The sequence below is a fragment of the Colletotrichum fioriniae genome (genome assembly GCF_027942845.1).
Source record: "Colletotrichum fioriniae strain IMI 355084 chromosome Unknown scaffold_7, whole genome shotgun sequence".
NCBI lineage: Eukaryota > Fungi > Ascomycota > Sordariomycetes > Glomerellales > Glomerellaceae > Colletotrichum > Colletotrichum fioriniae.
In genome coordinates this window covers 804,944-825,572 of record NW_027076843.1, presented here as the reverse complement: position 1 = coordinate 825,572, position 20,629 = coordinate 804,944, and the positions used below count along the sequence as shown (strand labels likewise).

At 54.3% G+C, this 20,629-nt stretch overlaps 7 protein-coding genes across 7 annotated transcripts; 3 read left to right on the top strand and 4 right to left on the bottom strand.

The window, feature by feature from the left end:
• Positions 1-2,086: 2,086 nt before the first annotated feature.
• Positions 2,087-2,647, top strand: N0V96_006409 (uncharacterized protein; the record flags this gene model as incomplete). Its single annotated transcript, XM_053190734.2, has 2 exons — positions 2,087-2,285; positions 2,370-2,647. The coding sequence occupies 2 exons, from the start codon at positions 2,087-2,089 to the stop codon at positions 2,645-2,647; spliced, it is 477 nt and encodes a 158-aa protein (XP_053051652.2).
• A 186-nt stretch (positions 2,648-2,833) lies between these two features.
• ENP2 (Small ribosomal subunit biogenesis) lies at positions 2,834-4,806 on the bottom strand (the record flags this gene model as incomplete). The annotated part of the gene is made up of 2 exons (XM_053190735.2): positions 2,834-3,752; positions 3,806-4,806. 2 exons carry the CDS (start codon positions 4,804-4,806, stop codon positions 2,834-2,836), a joined length of 1,920 nt encoding a protein of 639 aa, XP_053051653.2.
• Positions 4,807-7,125: 2,319 nt separating this feature from the next.
• On the top strand, positions 7,126-10,305 carry N0V96_006407 (uncharacterized protein; the record flags this gene model as incomplete). The annotated part of the gene is made up of 1 exon (XM_053190736.2): positions 7,126-10,305. One exon carries the CDS (start codon positions 7,126-7,128, stop codon positions 10,303-10,305), a length of 3,180 nt encoding a protein of 1,059 aa, XP_053051654.2.
• A 410-nt stretch (positions 10,306-10,715) lies between these two features.
• On the bottom strand, positions 10,716-11,834 carry MEU1 (S-methyl-5-thioadenosine phosphorylase; the record flags this gene model as incomplete). Its single annotated transcript, XM_053190737.1, has 3 exons — positions 10,716-11,116; positions 11,205-11,696; positions 11,807-11,834. 3 exons carry the CDS (start codon positions 11,832-11,834, stop codon positions 10,716-10,718), a joined length of 921 nt encoding a protein of 306 aa, XP_053051655.1.
• A 786-nt stretch (positions 11,835-12,620) lies between these two features.
• On the bottom strand, positions 12,621-14,104 carry TYS1 (Tyrosine--tRNA ligase cytoplasmic; the record flags this gene model as incomplete). Its single annotated transcript, XM_053190738.1, has 6 exons — positions 12,621-12,884; positions 12,941-13,179; positions 13,233-13,364; positions 13,417-13,498; positions 13,554-13,903; positions 13,981-14,104. The coding sequence occupies 6 exons, from the start codon at positions 14,102-14,104 to the stop codon at positions 12,621-12,623; spliced, it is 1,191 nt and encodes a 396-aa protein (XP_053051656.1).
• Positions 14,105-15,018: 914 nt separating this feature from the next.
• On the top strand, positions 15,019-17,730 carry N0V96_006404 (uncharacterized protein; the record flags this gene model as incomplete). Its single annotated transcript, XM_065757708.1, has 3 exons — positions 15,019-15,230; positions 15,290-15,690; positions 15,743-17,730. 3 exons carry the CDS (start codon positions 15,019-15,021, stop codon positions 17,728-17,730), a joined length of 2,601 nt encoding a protein of 866 aa, XP_065613625.1.
• Positions 17,731-18,924: 1,194 nt separating this feature from the next.
• On the bottom strand, positions 18,925-19,855 carry N0V96_006403 (uncharacterized protein; the record flags this gene model as incomplete). The annotated part of the gene is made up of 3 exons (XM_065757707.1): positions 18,925-18,955; positions 19,140-19,439; positions 19,740-19,855. 3 exons carry the CDS (start codon positions 19,853-19,855, stop codon positions 18,925-18,927), a joined length of 447 nt encoding a protein of 148 aa, XP_065613624.1.
• Between the last annotated feature and the right edge of the window lie 774 nt (positions 19,856-20,629).

The window sequence follows — 20,629 nt, the reverse complement described above, 5'->3', positions numbered from 1 at the left end:
CTTCTACTTATGTGCGTCTTTCCTTCCCGTTGACGGACCATGCTGTTAAGACGATGTTTCTTTCTCTGGCACATACGAAATCTCCGTTTGTGTCCAGTTAAGTGCAGCTTGCGGCATCAGATGGACTAAAATTTCCGTCTCTAATACCATGTCGGCGTGTTCCGAAAGAATCATTCACCATCTACATTTCTTGAATATAACACGACATATGATAAGAACTTTCCATATCCTGCGTCAACCGACAAGATTTGAAGGCGCGGAACATTAGCTCGCGAAAGTGAAAAAATATGACGGATTTCATGGGGGATTTGCCGAGTTAAGGAAGAGGCAATAGTTAAAAGGCAGTAGTCATATCAATAACTCGACGTTCCTTTTCTCCATTCAGCTTAGGATGGTAGCAAGTAGTGGAAAACACCAAGTCATCATCACATTTGTAGTGAGGTAACCTTGACCCAAGATCCAAAAATCAGAAGAAGAAATCCCCAGCGAGGAGTCTCTCTTGGCATTCACCGGTTTCAGGACGCTTGCCTGTCATCTCTCTGCGTCAACAATGTCAGTTTCCGGGACGGCCTTTGGCCGCGGCTTCTCTATGCGTTCCATGGCCACCGGGAGAGGAGACCGCTTGATCTCCAGCCGTGCAGGAATAACCTTCTCCGATGGGATGTGCTGACTGGTCACGCCAGCTCCGTCAACGATCCCCCCCGCGATGATAAACTGAGAAAGATGCGTAAAGTCATCCGAGAAAATTAACGTGGAGGCCAAGGCATTCGCCCCCAAATTTAGAACTTCCCAAGGGAAAGCCAAGCAATGCTAAAAGCATCTCCACAGAGAAAACGACACAAATGATAAGTGGGAAGGAGAGCAGGCGGCAAGTGACACACCTCTCAGGCATCATCGTCGGAACAGTGGTGGCCCGCGCTTGATCGAGGCAAGACCAAGATCTGCCTGTACCACTCGGCTCTCCCGCTTTTTGGTCATACAACGGATATGCTCTGCTTCTCTTGTCAGCGGGAGGAAAAGGAGTGACAGTGACGAGCTGTGCAGACGGCATCACAGATAGAGCGGGAAGCCATAGGAAAGTATATCTCTCAAAACGCAGGCCATTCGAATTAGCTCCAGATGCGCGCCATCACACCGCAGGATCGTCATGTCAACGGGGAATGCGAGAACCCCTCCCCCATCACATAATTAAGCTCGTCGATATTACATCCACTGCCGATGACAGTCAACCTCTCAAAATTGATCTCGAGTGACTGACTCCGGCCGCGCACACACATGCAGTGCAAATAGGAAATGCAAGTCGAAAGACACACTAACACAACCAGGTAGGATTGTGACGGGACGCAGTTCAACCCCTGCACCTCACCAAATTCGTCCGAGCCGCCCACCCCAGACTGCTCCCGCTGATTGGCCACCACATCCCGGCCCCGATGTGAAAGCGCCGTGTGCCGGCGCTTCGACGCTGCTCGAAACCAATGGGAACGTCGCGAGCCTATTTCGACCGTCCCTGGGCTCAAACGAGGTTCTCCTCTCTTTCAAAGTCTTGGGAGTCCTCACGGTCTTGAACAAGGTGCTTCGATACGGTTCCTGCGCCCCGGACGTGGGTCTTTGGACCACACACACCCCGGCCGACGTGCTGTCGTGCTTGCTTGCAAGTGCCGTGTGTAAAATGCTATGTATGCACTTGCTCGGGGGTGTTGAGAGGGCCCTTCGCTTCGTCAAGTCACATTGCTCTGAGTGGTCGCTTCCCTCTGTATGGCTGCTTGCAGACGGGGTGAAAAGGGGAGGGGGATGGAGTAAACGATTGGCGCTGGGCTCCCATGTGAGAAAAATAGGCATGCTCTGGGCGCTTGAACGATGTAAATAGTGAGTTGGGCCACATTCGTGGCGCCGGGTATCCTTTCGATTTTTGTTCAGCTTCTTTATTCTACCTTACTCATACGATTCTGACGCCGTTTTCTCTCTCTCGTTCGGTTGTCTTCCCACCTTGCCTGGCTGTGCCTCTCTAAGAACTTTTCCACAATCCTTCCAAATCACCGTCTTCACCGCTGCCCCTCTGCGAGTGGCACCTCGACCTACAACCAAGATGGCGACCGCAACCTCCAACTTCTTCCCTCTGGCGACCGAAACCTATTATCCAGATTCTCCTGGAGACGCCAGCTCATCTGGAAATGGCGTCGACACCGAGGCAGGAGCCTCTGGTGACAGCCCTGGGGCTGTCAACCTATCCCGTGAAGCCATGATTGCCATCATCGTCGTCGTCTCTGTTGTTGGAGCCCTCGGAAGTACGTGAAATCCATGCAATAAAAATCAAAACACCAACTCCTTGAGAAAACTCCCATTCGCTAACTCGACCCTTACTCGTACAGTTGGCATGGCCGTTCTGTTCTACGTTGCCAAGAAGCGAGAGTGGAAGATTAGAGAGACCATGCGCAAGTCCGCCAGAAAGGTCGTCACCGCTCTTACGCCGCGGAGGACCGAGTTCCCCAGATCAGTCAAGGAGTCTTCGTCTCCGCCACGCAGCCACCGCGGGCGCGCGAGGCTCGACGACGTTCCGCCTACGCCCAGACTTCGCCCGGAAGATCTCGAAAAGGGCCTCAAGGAAGCAGAGTCGAAGCGCAAGTTGATGAGGTGGGGTCGGAAGTAGGCGAGGTTGAGAGGAAACTCAGAGTATGGGAGGGATGACGGCCGCCAACTGGCTTGGTGCTGGTGTAATGGTTCATTTGCTGAGGCGGTCGAGACTGGATGACTGACGAACTTGGATCTGCGTAGCGTATAGAGTCCTTTTTCTTGTGCCATTATTATGCCCTTTGAGAATACATAGCGCTTGTCCTTAAAGTCTTCGAAATGTGTTTGAGCTGGCACTTCTTCTTGCATTGTTCTTGTGGTCGCGCGGCCGAGAATCGTCGTGAGTGTCCACAGGGCCCCCGTTCTTCTTCTTCCCTTGCGGAACGAATGTGACTGCCTTTTCGCCGTAGGCATTGCCACGGTGCGTCTTACTGATGCGGCCAGACTTTTGTACCCTGGCGCCCAGAGCAGTGTCCCGCTCCTGACCCTTCTGGTTGGAAGACGAGATCTTCATCTGGTACTCCTGTGTAGCCTTCTTACCCAGACCCTTGGGGCCCTGGTCCACAACAGGCTGGGCAGCAGCACTGACACCAACCTCGTGAGTATCCTTCGCGGCGACCCTGGTGCTGGGGTTGAGAGCGCGGAACTCGTAGGTGGACTCGTCGACGGCGAAAGCGTCGTCCTCGAACATCTTGGCGAAACGATCGTCGCCGAGCAGGCCGGCCTTTTCGTCGACCACCTCTCTGTTCTCCTGTTTCTTGAGGAGCTTGTCGGCGAGCTTCTGGTTGACCTTGACCTTCTTGTTGCCTCTGATTCTGCTCGCGCGCTCCTTTTCGACCTTCTCCTTGATGCGCTTCGTCCTCTCTTCCTCCCAAACGTACGGGTTGGCGATGAGGCGGGCCTGTTCGTAGAGTTTGGACGCAACAAAGTAACCATGCATGTACGGACGGAGCAGGTTCGTCTTGCCAATAAGATGTTCCATGCTCAACTGCCTGAGCTCGGGCAGCGTCAAGAACTTGTAGTTGTCGTATGTCTCTGTGCGGACCTCCTCTGCCATCTCTTCGACCATGTTGTCGAGGAAAGAGCACCATCGTGGTGCCGGGCCGAGACTGGGAATGAAGAAGGAGTGTTGGGACTTGCCTTCGTTGGCAGTCAGAAGCATACCGGTGTCCTTGCACCAAGCGCTGGTTTTTGGTTAGTGAAAATTTAAAGCAGGATTGCCAGTCTCGTAACTCACACATCGTTTAGGTCCACAATGGGTTCGACTGAGGTCCATGGTGTACCGTCCGTCTCGTCCCAGATCTTGATGATCTTCTTATCGGCAGACAAAATCTTCTTTTCCTGGGAAGCTGTTGTCATGTGAATGAGCTTCTTGATCGGGAAGCCGTATCCCTGGTCCTTGGTCAAGAGAGGAACTGGGCGACGGAGATCGAACAGCTGAACCATGCCAGTCTCGGAACCAGTGGCAATGGAAAGTCCAGATGTGCTGAAGTCCAAGGCAGTGATACCACCCTCTTGGCAGCCTAGACGCGCGACTCTTGACTTCGATCTCGGGTCCCAGAATTCCACCGTGCCAATGGAGGTTCCGAAAGCTGCAAGGCCATGGGAGCCTTCGGCCAAGGCCGCGGCGTTGACACTTCCGGCATCAATACTTCCTTGGAGCCCAGCCCCCTCCTCATCACCGCCGACATCTATCTGGAAAGACTTCATGAACCTGCCAATCTCCAGGTTCAAGCGGAAGACTTCACCCATGCGATCCTGGTCAACTCCTACGGCTGGTACAAGTGCTTCGGTTGACTGCCGGTCGTAGAGCAAGTCTCTGCCGTAACGGGGTATGCGAATCTTGTAATGGCAGCCCATTGGGGTGTGAAACTCGAGTTGTCGGTCATCCTGGAGGAGTAGAGTTTTGGAGTAGTCGGAGGAGAGGATCGTCAACTTCTCTGTAAGAGAATTCGTGTGGCGCGCAAACGACAGAGACAGTTGTGGGAGATTGTGAACGTGAATCTGAGGCTTGTATGTTCCTGCAGAGACAGCCCAGTCACCATCTTCACTGACGCGAATGCAGGTACTGGCTTCCTCGAATTCGAAATCTTGGAGGAGCTCGACTCGGCTCTGGTACTCAGCGTCGTTCTTGAGCGATCGCTTTCTTCGTCTTGCCAGCCAATCCGGCAAAGGTCTGGCAGTCGATGCACCGGAAACGGTGTAGACCGGAATGGTTCCTGGGTTCGTCAACTTCATCGTGTTTGTCGGAGACCACTGGTGAAAATTGTACGGGCGGGTGCTTCGCGACAATGCGACTAGGTGTGAAGGAATTGCGGCCGAGGGGACTTTTTTTTTCTTGCCCAAAAAGTTCCGATTAGATAAGAGTCCCTGGCTAGCTGGTGGGGGGCCCTCACCTTGGTTTGAGCAGGGAAGGTCTCGGTGAGGCGGTGGATGATTAGCTAACTCCTTTCCGACTTCCAGACTGCCCCACTACATTGCGTTAGCTGCCCAGGAACTTTTGGTCGATTTCATTGGTTGAAGCATCACCCACTGATTCCCAGTAGGACCCTATTAGTGCATTCAGCCGCGTGAATCTGGGCTGTCTGCGTGTCAACGACAGTGCTGGATTTCCGGCGGTTTACCGACCCAACCAGGCTTGAACAACGACAAAGTGATCCAAGCGGTACCTCAGCTCTTCGACGACGAATCCAACAAATCTCGAACACAAACGACATCCGAGTGTCCGTTATCGTACAATCAGCTGGCTAGATTCTTTATTCCGAATACACTTGATAATCCCGTAACTGAATTGGACTCGGTTGATGCCGAGAAGCCGGTCCATTGGTCGCGCTTTCGACCTACGGAGATGGAGTCGATGACTTCGCGAATTCAACCACATAACCGTATCAAAACCTCTTTCAGTCGCATAACAAGTTTCGACCGATGCCGTAACGAAACATTTCTTTTATGACTGCCGGCCTACAGCTTTGAACCGGCTCCTGCGGCCCCTGGGAGCTTTAGCGACTGAGAGTTGATGTTGCGACACGGAACACATCCCGCCGTCGCGAGACTCGACCGTCGATATGGACACGAGCGAATACGATACTAATACTCTATTAAATGTTTGTGTTGTCTATTGGGATATATGGACTGCAATCGCTGACAATTTGGTGCCAGAATAACATATCTACCATCAATTACCGAGTTTACGAGCCCTCTCCTGAACAGGCGTCAAGCTTTCCTTCAATCGCCGCCGATGTCGAGACCGAACTGAGAACCCTCAACCACATTGTGTATTACGATGCGAACAGACGAGTTGTGTGGTATTTCCACATTCCAGGCAAGGATGCAGAGTCTGGCGACGATACCCCGAGGGTTCTGGACAGTAGCGTCAGCGTCGCGGGCGCAACATTGCTGATGGTTGACGAAGGTTCTTTTGAACCAATAAGTTTGTTTAAGGGTCGCGCTCAAGGGCAGCAAGCCTCGAATACACCAACAAGCTCATCGTCAAGTAATTCGGCCCTTGACCTATCATTACGGAACCCGCAAATGGGCAACTCCGGACCGCCAAGCTCCTCCGATCCCGATTCCAAACCCCCGTCAGCCGGCGCACTCGATTCTAAGGGCACTGGTTCTGTTCCGATAAAGGAGGCATACGAGCAATTTATTACGGCCGTTCTGTCAACAACGTCAGCATCATTTTGCAACCGCGTATCGGCAATACCCCTGAATCATCGAACCGTTTTACTTCCTTCCAAGGTTACACGAGATGGTCAGACCGAGAGAGCTCAGGACACGGAGTCTGCGGTCGTGGGAACATTCCGCGTATACCTCACAACGACGGGCGCACTAGTCATAAGTTTATCTTTATCCTGTTGCGAGGGTCTCTTGTCTGTGAATGAACCATCAAGTCCGAGCCAACTTGCTCTAGGCTCTCAGATATTGGCTGCCCCTTTCGGCGTTCTAGCGAACTACCAAGGGTTCGTCGGTGGAGGCCTGTCATACCCCGAAATTGGCCTGGGACAGACGCCGGATGCCCAACTTTGGAGGAATGCGGACGCTAGATCCTCACAATGGAGAGAAACCTGCATCAAAATCCTTCAATCCCGTGGGCTGTCTCCTGCGTTACTACAGTCTTGTCCATGGATCGCACTGCAAATGCTCCGCCGGAAACCTGGCGAGTCTAAATCCGAAGGGAAAACGACGCCACTATCGTCCGCTGTGGCTACTGTATCTTGGCCAGCAGTCCTCTGTTTCCGCAAGAAGTCTGTCATGCTCGCGCGAAGTAACGGCCTGGGAGATTCAGTGCTATTGGCGCAAGACGAGACTTCTGACTTTCTCAATGAGGCTAGGACCTGGTTTCAGCTGGGCGCTGACAGGGACGAAAAAGTCACCAAGAGGAAGAAGGAGAGGGAAGCGGCAGCATCAAAAGAGGCTTCGGCAGCAGCTTCGACACACCAACCAAACGGACATTCACCACTAGGGTTAAGACGAGCTAGCAATGCGGCAGCTGCAGGTGCCATGTATCCAACACCTCCAGACGGAGTTCAGAATCCACTCGGTATCACGCCTTCGATGGACGGGACGACCTCTAGCCCAGGTGCCCCTGGAGTCACCATGGCAGTTGTTGACATAGATACTACTATGACAGATGCTACCGTACACGACGCACCTACCATGCATGGCACGCTACAACATGATTCCTACGCTGACGGCTGGCACTCAAACGAGCATGCAAACGAGCACACGAATGAGCATGCCAACGAGAATGGGAAAGGTCGAGCGGACTCCTTCACTGGGGGAGACAACGATGACAATTTGTTTGGCGACATGGGCCCTGACATGTTCGGAGATACCGACATTACTGATGCTGACTTCAACTTCTTTGACGAAGAGGGCGATGATCTCGACCTATCTGGCTTACCTGACTTGGGCATGCCTGACGGACCACCGATGCCTGCTGTCCTCCCCGTATCTATGCCTGAGCCGGCAAAACTGATGTTGCCTCCGGTAGAGGATACTAAGCCCGAACCAAGTCCTCCGATTTTCACCAAGCCGGAGTTGAAGCATGCGCGAAGTACATTGATGGACGAGGGAAAACAACGGTCCAACACGGACAGGGCAGGCGGTATGAAGAGAGAGTCAAGCCCTTTCGATCCGGATATTGTCTACAAAAGAGTTCGGGCCTCTCTGGCAGATATCCGCTCTGCTCCCCAATCAACCCCTGCGCGGAAAGGCAGCATTTTCGATAGCGTGGACTTTGATCCAGTCTTGCCTCTTGTCAACAAGAAGTACGAGCAAGGAGGACGATTTGATTGCAAGCCGACGCTCCAAGGCCTGCCTCAAGAATCCAGCAATCAGTCTCTTCATCAGGGGCCGCCTACTACCGACTACCTACGACGACACGGCAAGGGCAGGAAGCCACTTAAACAACCAGAACATACGAACGCCCTGATCCGAACTATCACAGGCAACCTCGAGAACAGTTCCTTAATTGCGAGTCCCGGGAAAGGTGATGATCTTGCATCTGACGCCGATGACATCAGCCTAGTATCAGACCAAGACGACTCGAGCACGTCAGAAGACGAGCCGACGTCGCCCTTCAAGTCAAGCATTCGAAGACTGAACTTGGACGACGACGTTGCGTCTCATGTCACTTCCCTTAGAGATATTGAGTCTGTCGAGGATTCAGATCCTACATTAGCTTTGGACCTTCCAAAGCTAGCCAAGGCTGAAGCCTCAGAAATGCTCATTACGAGATACTTTGAAGATGCAGAGTCACTACCTATTCATCTTTCACTTCCAGATGAGGACACCATCACCATTGCTCAAATTGTCACTGAGCAAGCGGTAACTGGGAATTTGAGAATACGCGACGCGCATGCGAATACGCTGAACTCGGCAATCATACCGGAAACCCGGCGCCAATTATCCTCCCTAGGCCGGACCGCCTTGCAAGCTTTGCGCGAGGTGATTCCCGCTTGTCTGGGTGACTTCAACATATGCAACTTCAAAGGTGTGGTCGAGATTCCCGACGTTCCCCTACTTGGCCCGCCCAACAGACTTCATCCGAGGCCGGTCAATCCGCGGGACAATAACGCAGAACCGCCAAAGCCAAATAACCTCTTCCAGATCCCAGCTCCTCATATGGAACTTCGACGTGCGGAAGCTAGACTATCGGTCTTGCCAGCGAGCGTTCAATTTTGGGAAAGCTTGGGGTTGGGTCCTGCTCAAGGCACAAAGGACGTCAATGTTGTTTGTGTCTTCCCCCATTGGGATGGAATGTCAGATGTTGCCGCCGCCTTTCTGGACCGCATGCGAAACGTTTACGAGCTTCTCAAATTGGGCTCCTTCGAACGCCTTGCGACCAGTTCCAAGGTGGCTGATGGCCTTCTACCCTATGAAGTAGACAAAATCGCCACTTCGCCTGGGACCGTCAGTCCTCACATTGTGGCCGGCCTGGGTGATCGCATGGAGGCACTCAACCAGGGGCTCATTTCGGCCAATGCTTCGGAAAAGAACTATGTGATATACTTTGTATATCCCCCAGACCATCCTGGGTCTATCGTCGAGGCCTGCACTGCTTTCCAACAGCTCTTCGAGATGCACAAAAGGACTCTGACAGACAGGCGGCAGACTCCAGTCAACGAATTGGTCTTGCAACTTGTGCCCCTAGACTTTCTGACTTCTTCTACGGGAATAGTAGAACCGACGCCTAGTGATGCGATCAAATTGGCGATCGAAACGTACGACCGCTGTACGCTATTTGGCGGACCTATGCCATCACCAGCCATTATGCTCGAGCAGTCGCTACCCAGAGGCATCGACTTCAAGCTTTCTAATCCATCTTCATCGTCGTTGATGCATGAGAACACATGTATTCACATCGCTTATGCGCAGAGCATCGACGAGAGATGGATCTCCGCGGCGTGGACTGACAACAGGGGATGCCAGCAGATGACAGCATCATACAACCTTGGCCGCAAGGGCAAGGCGCTGTCTACATCGCTCAACGACGTCTACCACGAAATATGGGAAACTACCCATGACTTGATTTCTAAGTGGAAAGTCCACTGGCGAGTCATCATCTCCAAGTGCGGTTTCATGGATGCGCAAGAGATTGGGTTCTGGCAGGGTCTGGCTCAGACGGAGTCGGTGGCAACGGTGAGCTTGACCTTGATTTCGGTCGATACCAATCCGTCCATGCAGTTGGTTCCGCCGGCCATAAAGGTCCCGGCAACAACATCCTCGGCCTTCTACACAACGCCCGTGTCCACCCCACAAGCATCGATAGTCTCACCAGAGCAGAGTGGCACGCCGGCCACACCCATGAAAGAAAACACAACAAGCGCCGCAACTCCGGGCGGAACACCAGGCGACGGTAATGCCGACCCTGTCGAAGGGGACGCTATTCTTCTCGACGTTACAGACCAAACCTGGGGCGCCGTGCTGGCGCATCGACTGAGCAACTCTTCTTCGTTGGGCGAGCTGAGCCCGGCCCTTATTAGCGGGTATCTCGTCAAACGTGGAGGGACGAAGCTCGAAGACCCGCCTGTCGTGCTAGAGGTTAGCATTGTGCATGCAGATAACAATCCGCGCATGTACGAGCCTCTCATGCGGGAGATGCTTACCTACTTCAGGGGCCTTGGAACTCTAGCTCGCGCGAGGGGGGTTGTAGATAGGGGTACGGATATACGTCCCTGGCACATTGCGGCGGCGGAGAAGGGTGTTCGGGCATTATACCTTTTGATGTGATCTGGTACATGGCGAGGTGCTTTGTTGGTTAGACGTTTTTTCTTTCAGTTTGAGGGGGTTTAGAACCGGCGTTTCGAGGCGTTGGACCATGCGATAAGAACAATCGTAGCACAGAGGAGATTGCATGAGACTAAATTCATTGACCATAGTGTTAACGTCACTGGTATCGTACTTTTCATTTTGCACAGGGTTTCTATCCTGGTGACTACATTCGCTACCGCCCTGAACAGTTGATGCTCAGACTCAAGTCCATCTATTCACGCCGTTTTTACCACTACTTCTATTTACGCTCACGCTCATATTCCTGCACGTATACCAATTCTTGGTCGCGTGCCTGGTACCGAGAACCGGACTGCAAAATAACTTTAGAAAGGGGGTTAAAAAAAAAAAAAGTCTTGCGAAACGGGCATCTAGTTCCAGAACCCAGGGAACAAGAACTCGACATTCTTCATGGCCTCGGGGCTGCGGCCCTCGGGCTTGGTCATGAACTTGACGGCACCTTGGGAGGCGCCCTCCCACTGCTTGGCGAGGACGAGGTCGCCGCTCTCCTGCTTGGAGAGCTCGTCGAGGACGCCGCCGACGAGGCGTTTCGCGTTCTCGCTGTTGGCGGCCATGTACTTCATGACCATGGCGACGTCGACGTCTTCGAACGAGTGCCAGCAGTCGTAGTCGGTCGCCATGCAGATCATCTGGTAGGCCATCTCGGCCTCGCGGGCGAGCTTGGCCTCGGGGAGGGCCGACATGTTGATGACGCTGCCGCCCCAGGAGCGGTACATGTGCGACTCGGCGCGGGTGGAGAATTGGGGGCCCTCTGTTTGGGGTTTCTCGGTTAGTATGTTTTCGTTTCTTCTCTGTCTTTCTCTCGCTGCAGCTTCTTGTGGGGAGAGGAAGAAACTCACCCATGCAGATAATAGTGCCCTTCTCGTGCAAGACGACGCCCTCGCCCTGCATATGCGCCGCGCACTTCTTAACGACCTCCGCAAGCCCCTTATCAAACGGATCCGCGAAGCCAACGTGGCCCACGACGCCGCCCTCGAAAAAGGTGAAAGGGCGCACGCCCTTGGTACGGTCAATGACCTGGTCCGGGACGACAAAGTCCATGGGCTTGATCTCCTCGCGCAGGGAGCCGACGGCAGAGAAGGCGATGACGCAGCGGACGCCGATGGAGCGCAGGGCGGCGATGTTGGCGCGGGCGGGCACCTCGTGGGGCGCGAACTGGTGGTGCAGGCCGTGGCGGGCGAGGAAGGCAATGGGGACGCCGTTGTGCTCGAGGATGCTGATCGGGGAGGAGGGCTTGCCCCAGGGGGTCGTGGGCGTCAGCTGGGCGACGGGCGTGTAGCCTTCGAGCTTTCCGAGGCCGGTGCCACCGATGACGGCGATGTGGACGGGGCCTGTTTGGGAGGGCAGGATGTCAGTCATGTCCGAAGGTATTGCGCTTTTTGCCTCTAGTTTGGGCATTGGGCAGTATCGGGAGAAGGGGAGCGTCGTGGATGAAGCTTACGATCAAAGGTGGTAGGGAGGTCGGCCATTGCGTCGTTTTCTATCGATTGATCGTGGGAAAATGGAGGGTATCACAGGTAAAGCAGGGAAAATAAAATAACAAAGCTGGAGAAAAGAGAATCTTGCAAGGTGTAGATCGGCGCGAAAGCTTGGGTAGGTTTGCTATGCGGTCGGAGTCTGACATCTTTTTTTCGACCCCGCCGAAATTTACCCCGCCATCCGCCGCACTTGAATGCTGCCGTTTCTTCAGTGCCCCGCCATTGCGTCGTCCCGGGCATCCATCCCGCTGGGTAAACACCCCACCACATGCTCTCGCCGTCTTCACCACGTGTTGCAGATTACGACAGCATGTCGTTCCTTCCCAAATACAGTCAGAGGGGATCTTGTTTCAGAGGGACACTTATCTACCTTGTCACCAGGCCAGTGATGGGAAGTTGATCGCCTAGTTCCGTCATGGTTGTCAATGGATGGAGAAAAGACCTCCCTTGATAACTTCCAAAGGTGGAAAAGTGCAAAAAACAACTAAAGACTTCATGGTCTAGTCATCAAGACCCTCTATTCCTTGGCTGTCAGCCCGTTGTTGAAGAAACAAGGACACAGGGCTGATGATAAGGGGTAGGGGCAATGAGGACGGAGCAATGAGGCAGCAGTAGACGTTCAGGGGCCGCTCTCTCTTTCAAATGCTCTTTTTTCATCTGAGGTATCTAGCTGTCTCTCTCTAGACTTTCTTTTTTCTGGTCTTCATCCGAACTCCGACCCGTTCCGTAGTAGCACGTACAGATAAAAAACGCTTTCTTATGCAAGAAACAAAACAATCACTGGCCCTCGGCAGGGCGCACCGGCAGTTCCGCCTCCTTGGCGGCGCCGTCCTGCGCGGCGGGACCCTTACCGCCGCCGGGGTAGCGGGAGCCCTTGTCCTTGGGCTGCTTCTTCTTCTTCTTCTTGTCGTCCTCAACCGGGGGGTAAGCCCTCTCCGTGACCTGCTTCCACTCCTCGGAGGCCTGGAAAGCTTGCTGGATGGGTGCCAGGAGCTCGTTCAGGGCCTTGGTCACGGCGGGCTTGAGCAGCTGGGGCGTCAACTAAACACAGTGTTAGCTGGTTCTAGATATCGCTTCTCTTTCCGTATGCTACTTACCACATCGTTCTTGTAATCCTCGTGCATTTGCTTGATATCGGTGTAAACCAGGGTCTCGAGGCCGTCGCGCTCACGCTCGACACGGAACTCCTTCTTGCCCTTCAGCGACGCAGCGGGCAGCAGGACATACTCGACAAAGGACAGGACACCGTTGCCCTCAGCAACCTTGGGCACACACTCGGCCTTGCGGAGCTTCTTCTGGACAACCTCCGGAGCATCAAGAAGATCGATCTTGCTGTCTGTGGGGCCAAATTCAGCATTTGTTTTGAGAAGGGGTCGGCAATAATCTTACCAGGATCACTCGCGCTCATCTTTCCACCGTTCAGACCCGGCACCATCGGGTTCAACAAGTGCGCGCGCACTTGGTATCCGACCTTGGGCAACCATTCGGTGGCCGCAGCGAACAACTTTCTTTGATCCATGCCTGCAAAAGATCAGTCTGAGAGCTCCTTCGGGATACGAGAAGCAAGGCATACCTCCGAATTGAGCATCGACACCAAGGTGCTGCTCGTCGCAGACCTGAAGTACGGGGTACAGCAGACCACTCATGGGGGCGTTCTGTCACCATTGTCAGCCCAAGTTCTAAGCACCCAAACTTTGCAGGTATCCTCACGTCAGACTGCTTCACGACCTCGGCGCCAGCCTTCTTCGCATCCCTCTCGCTAATAAGCGAGCTCATCTTGTAGACATCCATGATGTACTCGGGGCTCTTCTGGTAGGAGCTGCCGAGGACGAACTTGAGCTTCTCCGTGGAGACGCCGACAGCGTTGAGGATGTTTGTGATGGCGAACTTGTAGAACTTGGCACGCTGCTCGACGAGCTCGATGGGGGCCTTGAGGTTGTCGAGGAAACCGTGGATGTCGGCGAGAAGGACGGTCATCTCGCAGCCGGCGGCGAGGAACTGCGCCAGCTTGATGGCCGGGACGAAGTAGCCACAGTGAGGTCTGCCCGTTGTCGCGGTTCCTGTAAAGTGAAAGGAGGCAATGATCAGCCAATGCGCCGACGCAGAGTATCAACAGTTTAATTGAAGTGTTTCTTACCCCAGTAGATCTTGGGGTTGCGCCCCTCAGCCAGAATCTTCTCGATGATCTCGGGGTTCATGACCTCGGCCAAGTTCTCCTGGATGAGGGCGAACCTCTCCTGCGCCTTTGTGCCTTCCGCCATGTTGAGTATGCTACGAGTTTCGTGAAGTTTATGATCGAAGTAAAAAATGCAGTGGTATTCGGGGAAGCGAGGTGTCGAATGCTTCACGGCGTCGGGGGTAAGTATCGAGAGGTCGTGGGATGATGGTATTCGGAGTGAGTCAAGCAGTGACTCGTCGCACAAGTGGCCCAAATTCGCGTCGAAGAGCAGACACCGCAGCGAAATTACCCCGCCGAGGGGCGGACGTCGGGGGCCCAAGTTGCACACGGCCGATAGAGGGGTCTACGGCGTCTGCTTCCCTTGCCATTGGCCGATTTAGGGGGTTCTATGGAGGGGTCTTGGGCACCTACACTGCATCAGCCCGGAATTTCACAGGGCTCCCAGCCCAGAACAGCAGTTGTATCCCGACTCATAGTGTGGGAAGATTTAGACATGATACATAAATCCCTGATGTTGGATGAGGAGTGAACCATTTGCACTTTTTTGTGTAGAATTTGATCTGGGAAGTGCTATTCATAATTTCTAAATTGAATTCTAAATATATGCAGTTAATGACCACAAAAGCCGCCTGCTCATACTTGGTGTTGGAAGCTCAAAATGGCAATTGGTCTGTGTGTATCTGCTTACCAATTTGTAGTGCAGAGATACTTCCAGTTTTCGGTGCGGACGGCGGAAATTTTCCACAGTGACAATCCAATATCCCGGGGCCGCCACCTTGGAGGTACTCCATCTCCGAAATCTTCATGAGAATATTCTTAAACTGTGCAAGTATTTTCAATAATTTTCACCCACGGCCTGTTTTCCCACTCATTACTAGCGGATACCCCCTCGGCAGGCGCAACGCCTCACCGGTCTTTACCTCTATGCTTCAATTCTGAATACCCCGATCTCCAACGTCACAGTTGCTCTTCATCAACTCATCGACCTACAACACCATGGCGGCCACACCGCCGCCGTCTCTGCCGGACCTCGACCTCGAAGATGGCACCCCCGGCTATGAGACTATCGAGGAGCGTTGCTTCTCGGCCGCTCTCATCTGCCTTGAGGGCCACTATACCATCCCACCCATGGGCCCTCAAACTGCCGCACGGGTCTCATCAATGATTGCCAAAACCCTCGAGAAGACTCACACCTTCAAGCACGTTAGGTAGGTGCCCTCAACGCGTGTCTTGCTGTAGTTTCGTACCATCTCATTTTCCTAACAAGAACCAGGGAAACGCTGTCAAGAAACGTCGAAATATGGATCTGGTTGACCAAGATCTTTGGCGCCGCCATCCCAAGTCTCACCACCCGCTCAGTGGGCCCGCTGTCGAGCCTCAACGATCCGGAGAAGGGTGTCACCCCTCAGGAGAGCACTGCTCTCATTGTGAAGAACCACCACAGTCTCAAGGATGATCTCTCTATCTTGAACAAGCTCATGCACATTGCGAGAAATCTGCTGGTCACATCAGAACCAGAGGTGCCCCAAGACATCTGCGCCGCGGTTCACTTTGACCAGATGGTTTATCAGACCATCATACTCTGTGTGAACGTCACGAGCAAGGGCTACGATGGCGAGATCTTGGACGAGTCTTCGAGGGCCAAGTTGAATGAGATCACCGACATGTGTAAGTCCCCCCATGGCCTCCCCAGACAAGAATCGCCGCTCACATTTTACAGACAAGAAGCTCCTGGTCACATCCCTTCAACAAGCCCACAACTGGACCGCCAAGAACGACCGCAACAAGATGTCGTTCTGGTACGACGTACTTTTTGACGAGGATGCACAGCTCGACGACCCGCAAGAGGGCATGGGCGACGGCTCCGGCTTCCGCGTCGACATTGCCAAAACGGAGATCCAGCACTGGCTGGAGCGCAACTCGCGCATGTGCGAGACCGCCCGCAGGCTCCTCACAGACTACTCCCAGAACAAGTCGCACAACCCCCCGGGCGTCCTCGCGCCCATCGCGCCCCTGGCGTGGAACTGGTTCCCCGAGGGCCAAGTCAAGGTCCGCGCCGACAACTACGAGGAGGGCGAAAAGGTCAACCCGAGATGGGACCCGGACATCGAAGACAAGTTCGAGCAAGACCGCGCCTACTGCCGCGTATCCCGCGAGATCGACACCTGGTGGATGCGTGCGCGCGACGTAAACTACGACGGCTGGGCAGTCGCCATGCCCAACGTCGAGTTCGCAAAGACGAGGACGGAGCACTGCAAGAGCAACCTCCTCAACCGGTACACGCCCGTCATGCGCACCGAGGAGCACGAGGTCGTCGAGGTCGACGAGTCCGAACAGGACCTCGGGCCGGAAGAGGGCTCCGCGGAGGAGTACGCCGAGGGCTACGACGACATGATGGACGATGAGGATATCGACGACGATGAGTCGTACGGCGAGGGCCCCCTGACGGGCCTCCTGACCGAGATCCCCAACATCCTCGACCCGAAGCAGATCGAGGCTCTCCACATGATAGTCAAGTCCTGCATCCTCGACTCGGCCGGCACGGGCCTCACCCGCGCGGGCGAGAACCTCCAAAAGACGCGCTGCCGCATGTTCCTCGCCCTCGACTGCGGGAAATCCCTCCTCCGCGAGATGCTCGTCTTCATCGCCGTCTGGGAAAAGGACGAGCAGTCCCTCATCTTCCAAATCACCTCACAGCTCATCGAGGCCCTCCACCACTCGGCCCTCGTCCCCTACGCCTGGAACTCGCTCCGCATACCAAAGGATATCATCTCCCCCGCCCAGACGGTCCTCCTCCGCCTCGTCAACCATATCTTCCGCAGCCGCATCAGCAACCCGCCACAGGATAAAAAAGACCAGGAGCGAGACGTCAAGCTCGTCATGTTCTTCTTCAGCTTCTTCCGCAGCCGCATCGTCCCCGAGTGCGTCGCCCTCATGCACCTCCAGGCCCAGATCCGTGAGGACAATGTCGACCCGGCCGAGTTCCCCGTGGACACCTGGGACATGGAGCGCGCAAAGGACGGCCTGGCGCAGTACCTCGATTTTCTGACGACCGCCTCCGAGATCGCCGAGTCGAGGAAGAAGCTCATCGAGTGGGAGGCCGTCTACGACCTCATCACCCTCCTCAACGGCCTCGAAGCCGGCGTCCCCAAGAAACCCCTCGTCGATGCCGTCCCCTCCCGCAACAGACCGCCCCCGCCGCCGCCGCCGCCACGGCAGCATCATCATTCCCTCGGACCAACACTCCCAGTCCTCCTCACAACAACCCACCAGCGGCGGCACCCCCATCATCGAACGCCCCTACTCAACCACGGACTCCCTCCCCCGTCCCCACCGCCCCCTCCCTCTCCGACCCAGCCCACAAATACCCCTGGTCCGGCATCAAAGGCCAAATCTTCACCATCCTCGCCACCCTCCTCCAACCCCTCGCCCGGCCACTCCACCCCCGGAAACCCAGACGTACAAACGCAAATGGTAAACCACAACGGCATCGTACCCCTCCTAAACTGCTGCGCCTACGACGACCACAACCCCTTTGCGAAAGAGCGCGTCACAATCTGCCTGAAATGGCTCCTCGACGGCTGCGAGGCCGCCAACAACTTCTTCCGCGAGCTCGTCAACCTCGCGCCCGCGCCGAACCTGAGGCCGCCGCCTGGCGGGACGACGGTGTCTACGATCCGCGTGGATGGGATTCAGGGGGGAGGTTAAAGTGCAGGTGCGGTCTAACTCGGCGCCTGCTGGTAATGGAGAGGATGGTGGAAGTGGAGGTGGAGGTGGTGGGAAGCAGCATGTTCATGACCCGTACGGGTTGGCGGAGGGCGCGGCCAAGATGAATTTGAGGTCCAACCATAGCAGTGAGCCATTTAGCGAGGACGATTTCATGTAGATATGAGGATGATTCGAGAATGGCGCTTGGTGTCTGTCATTCAGGAACCGAGTTCTTGAGTGCTCAAAAAAGAAATTCAATAATCCAAATTAGGCTGTATATACCACGGTTTGGAGAGGCGAAAGATTGGGGGTTCATAGCATTCTTGTTTCATTTTCTGTCCTTTCTATCACATGGTACGGAAAAAAAAAACGAGGCAAGTTAAGCTTAAAAAACGACAGATGAAAACACAATACAACTACAATCTACAACTAAAGCACGAAATTCCTGAAAAAGAGCAAGAAATTCCAAATCAAAGTGGAAAGGGCTAGGCTAGGGGAAAGGGACGGAAAAGGTGTTTTTTGCCAAGTTCTTGTGTCCTGTGATCCATCAAGAAACTGCAAAATTCAACCTTCATTTACCGTCAAAGACCAGCTTTCAAAAAAAAAAATATCCTCCTTCCCGCGCCAATATCTTTTTGTTTTTGTTTCAAGAGATGGAAAAAAGGTGTGGTGACATTATATGAGATACATTCATGCCCGAACCAACAGAAGCCAAAGAAGCCAACACCACCGGGTTTTCCCTCTTTTTTCGGTTTAACTCTTGCGGATAAGAAAGAAACATTACAAAACCATGTCAGAATAATCCAAGCCGGTTGAAACAAGAGCCTAGAGAGGGGGGTGTAACAAAGGAGAGGGCAAGTGGCAAGAAAGGGGAAGGTCGGGTCAGGTCAGGGCAGGGCAGTCTTCACCCCTATAGTCCTGAACGATGGAACCCACAGTGTAAAGCATCGTGATATGGAACAGACTCCCGTCGCTCCGGTCTCACCGGACGTTGCGGAGCCGGTGCCAACAGGCGCCTCGGCATCATCCGAGGATCCACGCCCTGTTGCTGCCGATGGTAGTGCTGCTGCTGCTGCTGCTGTTGTTGCTGACGATACTGGTCTGGATGAATCACCGTAGCATAAGCCTGCGGACGATGATTTCCCTGCGCAGACAACGCCTCTGCCCCGGACATCTGGAAGAACGAGTCCCCGCTCAGATCCGCGGGAGGGCTGGGGAGGGCAGCCTGGTCCCACGGCGAGGACATGCTCCGCGGCACCTGGCTGTCCCAGGACTGGCGCTGTCGATGTTGCTGCTCCAGCTGTTGGTGATGATGATGCTGTTGCTGCTGCTGCTGCTGCTGGGTATACTGTTGATGTAAGACAGCCTGGCCCTGACTCTGGCTGTGACTCTGGCCCTGGCCCGCGTACGTGTACTGATGGCCCCCATACGACTGGCCGACGTCCACGTCGTCGAGCCTGCCACTGCCGTTGTCCATCTCGGACTCGGGGCTCATGCTGTCGCTGCTGCTGCCGTAGCTCTGTGGGCTCATGGGGTAAGTTTCCTGGACGATGACAACAGCGGCGGCGGCAGCAGCAGCAGCGGAAGGGGTGTACTGCTGCTGCTCGGGGTACTGCTGGTAGTCGCGGCTCTGACGGCGAGCGGTACGCTTCTTGCAGTTGTACTTTGACAGGTCCCACTGGTCAAAGTGTTGGCGGTATGATCTTGTCCTGGTAGTTGGGATTAGAGATGTTAGCAGATTCTGCTTCCGATGTCCATTCTTTCTTGTATTCGACTGAATGATGTTGTAAGGGCTATTTAAGCATCTCCCTTGTACACTCATTGGTAAAATGCCATTGGAAACAGGACGCGACCACCAGGATGGAAAGGTAAGGTAGTCATCGTAACAGAGCCAACTTTCGTCCTATGGTTGCCGAGCAAAGGAGGGGTTCCGTGGGGTCCGAGAAAATTCAAGATGTATCCAAATGGTTTCGAAAAGAAAGAGGGAAAAGAAAACTGGTTAGACTGACGAAGCCTTGAAGTTGTAGTCCTGCTGCATGATTTCCCGGACCTCATCCAGGGTACGATTCTCCTTGATGTAGAGCCTCGCGATAACGTCCTTGTGCTCTTTCCACGCTTTCGTCATTGTCGTTGGTTTGGACTGGACGAAACTCAGGGGACGAGGAACGAAGCGGGATAGAGAGTCTTGTGATAGAAAAGGGCGGGCGCTACTACGGAGTCATTGGAGGAGGAAGATCAGGGCTGGGGAGACCGCGATGAGAGGCCAAGCGGTGAGCTTCATTGAAGTATGATAGGATGGATGATTCCAGGATGTTTTTGATAGACGGTAATGCTGTCGCCCCGAGGGAATGGGAAGATAGCTATACACGCTGTATATAGACAGGTCACGATGGATAAGGCTGGCAGTACTGCCTGCTGCTGCCCTTCGTAGGATACTATAATCGCAGTGTAGGCACATCGCCATCGGCCTTTCTTGTCCAGGGCTGACGGACAGGCCCTAGAACACTTCTTTCCCTCGCTCACCTCTGCCTTGAAGAAAGCGGACACTTGTTCCGATTCCCAGGACTTCTGCACCTTGTACCGTAGGTGCATCAAGGTGCAGTTTGCCTTCGGAGAGTCTTCAATCCCCCCCTGGCAAGAAAGACAACGCATTCTCTGGTCGATAGCATGGCCATCGTGGAGAATCATGATGACGGGACGGAGCGTAAGTCTGCCTTTCTCTAAGCGGCGCGCAGCTCCAAGGGAGCAAGGTGGTGGAGGGGGAGAAGGCTAAGCCCGCAACGTAAGGGGTGTCTTGTCTTGTGCCACACCACCCCATGAGCAGACCTTCACCGAACTTTCAGCGAAGGTGTGCGACGCTTGCCTACACTCCACAGGTCCCCCCCTTGCGCAAAAGTGC